The sequence below is a fragment of the Schistocerca americana genome, chromosome 7, assembly GCF_021461395.2.
Source record: "Schistocerca americana isolate TAMUIC-IGC-003095 chromosome 7, iqSchAmer2.1, whole genome shotgun sequence".
NCBI lineage: Eukaryota > Metazoa > Arthropoda > Insecta > Orthoptera > Acrididae > Schistocerca > Schistocerca americana.
Window position 1 is genome coordinate 66,785,419 of NC_060125.1, and position 6,062 is coordinate 66,791,480.

At 43.4% G+C, this 6,062-nt stretch overlaps 1 protein-coding gene across 1 annotated transcript in view; it reads right to left on the reverse strand.

The window, feature by feature from the left end:
* Positions 1-2,361, reverse strand: part of LOC124622626 (myrosinase 1-like) — a 46,940-nt gene extending 44,579 nt beyond the window's left edge. The window contains exon 1 of the mRNA XM_047148394.1: positions 2,211-2,361. Within this exon, the coding sequence (XP_047004350.1) occupies positions 2,211-2,346 (136 nt within the window). The 5' untranslated portion in view covers positions 2,347-2,361. The remainder of the gene's footprint in view (positions 1-2,210) is intronic.
* Between the last annotated feature and the right edge of the window lie 3,701 nt (positions 2,362-6,062).

A 6,062-nucleotide genomic window follows, 5' to 3' on the forward strand; every position in this document is an offset into this window, starting at 1 on the left:
TATGGCGTGAGAGAGAAGACACTGGACTACTCGACACAGCAAGAAAGAACATGTAAGATAGCTGCCTGAGGCCAACGGAATTTATGAAGCCTTCTAAACAAGTCAGCTGTGTGAGAGGGACCGAGAAATGGCAGATACAGAAAGTGGGAAGCAAAAGCCTGAGATATAAATAGCGGATCTTACGATTGATCGAAAACAATGCGAAATTATGCCAATCAAAAGCAGAAGTTAAGGCAGAGGGTCTCTTGTGTGCTTAAAATGGAAAGTGCCAGGAGTCACAAAAATCTGACGCGTGGGAGACAGCCTTTCACTGCGATTATGGCTTTTGTGAACAACCGGAGCTATCATTATTTTTAATGTCGCTACGTAGTTTAATCGCTCTGCTATGAAGGTGAACCGAATCGGTGTTACTGTAGTGTTCTCCAGACTCAGGTCGGAGCACATACAGTGTTCTTGGGGTGAGTGAGGAACAAGTGCACGTCAGAGCACCCCACTCTCCGTCTTCGCTCCTGAAATAACCGCTCTCAGATCAGGTCCGTTGTTAGCAGTGGATTTCGTATCATCACGACCGACACGTACATGGCTTCCCAGTTCTTCTCATCGCAGGAACTCTTGTGATAGAGAGCCCACTGACTGCACCTCGTTACCAAGTTGCAGTCTCGGCCTGAGTACTCCAGCAGTAAAGATCGCGCATGGAAACGAATTGAAAGTAGCTCAGCGATGCGAGGAACAGCCAGAAACAGCACATCATTCGGATTCCATGTTGAACTGTAGCCGTCCTTTCTCCGGTTTGATTACGGGCGTAGGTTAGGGACACGCAGGCCGCAACAATGGCGCCCAATTCAAAGACTTTTAGCAGCCAATTCACCCATACAAAATTATTATTATTATTATAGTGTCTCGGCTACACTAGTACACTCCCCAGTCTCTTATGTGCCCCATGTTTAGCTTCCCAAAATGGGGCACAAAAAAAAGAAACAATAGTTTTTTATCATTACACTATACTTGCCTTGCTGGATGTTGTGCCCTGGGATTCATCTGTCATATGTTTGTCTCAGAGACAAAAGATGGTCTATTAAAATGAAGTGGACTTGTCGGAAGTAAATGTGTAAACCTTTCTGAAAAGCTGTTCATACTCAATGTAAACTCTTTTTATCGCTAATTATCTGTGCAGTGCAAGCACCAACATTGCTGTTAATTTTCACATTCACTTAGTGCAGCCATTTTCCTTCTCTTTCTTCCCACATAAAGTGCCACACTGCACACACTAAAGCTTTTACATGATACACCACGAAATGGTGCAGCCAGTGGTCTAAATATTCTGAATAAGAAGTTCTTCACTGAATGAACCTGCTTCAGTGAGATTTTTGGTTGCTGGATAATATTACATGTTTTTGAAAGTAGTACCAATGAAAATGGCTCTGGGCACTACGGGACTTAAATTCTAAGGTCATCAGTCCCCTATAACTTAGATCTACTTAAACCTAACTAACCTAAGGACATCACACAAACCCATGCCCGAAGCAGGATTCGAACCTGCGACCGTAGCGGTCACGCGGTTCCAGACTGTAGCGCCTAGAACCGCTCGACCACCCGGCCGGCGTAGTACCAATAAATTAGTAGTTAAGCATTAGGCAACGCAATTCTAAAGCACATATTTTCATGTCGAAATGTCTTTTCTACTATACCGCAGGATAAGTTTAAAGCCGGCCATTGTGGCCGAGCGGTGCTAGGCGTTTCAGTCAAGAACCGCGCGACCGCTACGGTCGCAGGTTCGAATCCTGCTTTGGGATTGGATGTGTGTGCTGTCCTTGGGTTTAAGTAGTTCTAAGTTTTAGGGGACTGATGACCGCAGATGTTAAGTCCCATAGTGCTCAGAGCCATTTGAACCATTTGATGAGTTTCAGAAGGTATGAGCACTGCTAGTGAACGAAGTCATCAAATCTACATTAATTTCAGCAGCTATAAATTCGTACTGAACCCAACATTTGGACGGGAGTTCAGATAATATTAAAAGGAAGAGAAGCATGGGTTCGGAGACACTGTTAAGTAAGATCACTTCAACGTGGGTGTTAGTTGTACATAAACTGAGAATAGCAAGCGAGCACACGTATGGTGAAGTGTTCTCAAATGAAGAGGAATTTTGAGAAATTTCTTTAGAACGCCTAATGATACAGAATATGGTAACGTAGATGTTAATTCACACTCACCATCCTCATTCCAAGCCCCTTCGATCTGGTAAGACGCAGTGGCGGTCCCTAGCAGGAAACCTTCCGGGAACTGGTTTACTGCCGTCTGTGCCGCAGCAACAGCGAACAGTCCTGCCAACAGAGTTAGCTGCAGCATATTGTAAGGTCAATAATGTCATGCAGCCTTTGGAGCTTGTGTGTGTGTTTTTATATATACATAGGCTCTGAAGTACCTCATTACAGTACTCAGCGACAAACAAACAAACTCGTCTATCACTGATTATCACTGGGTAAATCAGATAATTGACTCTTCTACAATACCTGTTTTCGATTATTGGTCAATGTTATCAATAAAGAAAGCACGGCAAACGTGACTAGCAACAGTACGCACTGCGCAGGAGAGAGGCTACAACAATCGATAGCAGGAAGGCTGAGGAAGGCTTCGATTAGCAACTCTGTACTGACGTTTGGTTTGTGGGGCGCCCAGCCGAACGGTCATCAGCGCCCGTACAAAGTCCCAATTTTATCACACTTCCAATTGGTACACAGTCCAATCTATTCACTGTCACGAATGATGATGATTATGATGATGAAATAATGAGGTCAACAAAAACACCACGTCACCGGGCAGAGAAAATCCCCATCCCGGTCGAGAATCGAACCCTGGCCCCGTGATCCAAAGGCAGCAACGCTAACCACGTTTTTTTTTTTAAAAAAAAAAAAGATCTCGTTTTGTTCCCTTTTGTTTCTTGCATCTGCTCGGGGCGGACGTCGTAAGACATCCATTGAAGTTCGTTGTTGATCGATTAACTCAGTTTTTTTTTTCTTACAGAGGGCAGCTAACCCTCTGACTGAACACGGTGAGCTACCGTGGCGGTAGACCACAAGCTGCGGACAACATCTCTGTACTGCTGGAGAAGTAGACTTTGGGTCGTCGTCCAATTAACTTGGTTTTGGTGTTAATCTCTTATCACTAATCACTTGAGGCTGATAGCCTAGTGTCTGCCCTTATTCCTTTTACAGGACGGTAGTTCTGTTTCGGAACTTTAAGCCAGTTAGGTCATCCGAGGACCACTTCCCAATTTCAGTTCTTCATTCTCTCCTTTTCTTCCAGTATGCTTTCATCTGTCCACTATGTTTCTTCCTTCTGTCATCAGACCATTTTGAACGACTCTTTACCTACCCAGTCTTAGAATCCTTCCATTTTCAATACCTCTTTCCCGAAAGGCTTCTCTGTTAGTCATAACCGGCCGCGGTGGCCGTGCGGTTCTAGCGCTGCAGTACGGAACCGCGGGGCTGCTACGGTCGCAGGTTCGAATCCTGCCTCGGGCATGGATGTGTGTGATGTCCTTAGGTTAGTTAGGTTTAAGTAGTTCTAAGTTCTAGGGGACTGATGACCTAAGATGTTTAGTCCCATAGTGCTCAGAGCCATTTGAACCATTTTTTTTTATTGTTAGTTATAACGTCTGTTTTTATTTTGTTTCTTTCTAAAACCTTTTTCACTTCATTGACCCAGCATGTTGTGGACTTCTTACACCACAAATATTTGAAAATCTTATTAGTTAATCTACTGTCTTGCATTCGAAATAAATGTCCAAAAAATATGACTTCTTTTTCTCATTATGTTTGATATATTTTTGTATTTTGATATATTTCATCATTACTTCGTGATATCCAACCCTCTGCTGTGTTTCTATGTTTTATGATCCTAATATCTTCCTTGTAATTCGCATTTCCAATACTTCTAATTGATCTAAATTATCGTTAAATGCCATGCATTCGCTTGCATATAGGCATTCTGACTTCACTGCTGTGTTGAAATATCTTAGTTTTGCATTTTTGAATAGGCACTTTCTACTGTAGAGGTCTTTGGGGATACCAAATGCTCTCCCCATATTATGCAACCGTTCGTCTATTTCTGATTTTTCCAAAGCATTTTCTTGCATTATCCCCCTCAAGATATATGAATTATTTTTGCCTTCTCTATTTAACCAATATTTGTTCTCAGCAATCTTGGAGCACCCCCACGTTTTCTACAAATTTTGTTTTTCTCTACAGAAATCCACAAGGCAGTTCTCCTCTATATTTCTTCCAGGAGATTTATATGTGTAGCAGCAGATGCCACATTTTCGGAAAGTATAGCAAAATTATCTGCAAATGCGGGGCAGTTGATTTCAATCTTTGGAATCCTCTTCCCAATCTTATAGGCAAGATGTTGAGAACAATGCATTTTTTGATGCAAATTCTCACTGTTCTCAAAGCCAAAAAAAATTAAAAAGATATATTACATAAAATACGAGTTGGTGGCAGGGATGGGGCCAGCATGGTGGCTAGGCCGCAGAATTCTTGATCCCTGCCCTCTATGCCGCCACCTGCCTGCCACGCACTTGCATGCCATTGGAAGTGGCAATCTGTTATTTATTTTACCTTAATTACTACTTCAGTTTTGTTCTACGGGTTAAGCCACATATGTGCCAGTCGTCTAGGGCTAGCGTCTTTGATTCATAATCAAAACGTCTTCGGTCCCGGGTTCGATCCCCGCCACTGCCCAAATTTTGATAAATAATCAGCATTGGCGGCCGTGACTTCCGGCATAAGAAGTCAGCCGCGTTCTGCCACCGGCCTTGTCGAAGAGGGCGGAGGAGCGGATAGAGGTTCAGGGCACTCTCTTGTCCTAGGGGTGGGAAATTGCCCCTAAAGGCGGAAGAATCAGCAATGATCAACGACATGAGGATGCTGAAGGCAATGGAAACCACTGCATTAAAGACACGTAACGTGTATCCACAGAACATGTGGCCTGTAATTGAAGAAGTGTCATGATGATCTCTCCATTGGCAAAAGATTCCGGAATAGTCCCCCATTCGGATCTCCGGGAGGAGACTGCCAAGGGGGAGGTTACCATGAGAAAAAGATTGAATAATCAACGAAAGGATAACGTTCTACGAGTCGGGGCGTGGAATGTCAGAAGCTTGAACGTGGTAGGGAAAATAGGAAATCTGAAAAGGGAAATGCAAAGGCTCAATCTAGATATAGTAGGGGTCAGTGAAGTGAAGTGGAAGGAAGACAAGGATTTCTGGTCAGATGAGTATCGGGTAATATCAACAGCAGCAGAAAATGGTATAACAGGTGTAGGATTCGTTATGAATAGGAAGGCAGGGCAGAGGGTGTGTTACTGTGAACAGTTCAGCGACCGGGTTTTCCTAATCAGAATCGACAGCAGACCAACACCGACAACGATAGTTCAGATATACATGCCGACGTCGCAAGCTGAAGATGAACAGATAGGGAAAGTGTATGAGGATATTGAAAGGGTAATGCAGTATGTAAAGGGGGACGAAAATCTAATAGTCATGGGCGACTGGAATGCAGTTGTAGGGGAAGGAGTAGAAGAAAAGGTTACAGGAGAATATGGGCTTGGGACAAGGAATGAAAGAGGAGAAAGACTAATTGAGTTCTGTAACAAGTTTCAGCTAGTAATAGCGAATACCCTGTTCAAGAATCACAAGAGGAGGAGGTATACTTGGAAAAGGCCGGGAGATACGGGAAGATTTCAATTAGATTACATCATGGTCAGACAGAGTTTCCGAAATCAGATACTGTTGTAAGGCGTACCCAGGAGCAGATATAGACTCAGATCACAATATAGTAGTGATGAAGAGTAGGCTGAAGTTCAAGACATTAGTCAGGGAGAATCAATACGCAAAGAAGTGGGATACGGAAGTACTAAGGAATGACGAGATACGTTTGAAGTTCTCTAACGCTATAGATACAGCAATAAGGAATAGCGAAGTAGGCAGTACAGTTGAAGAGGAATGGACATTTCTAAAAAGGGCCATCTCAGAAGTTGGGAAGGGAAACATAGGTACAAAGAAG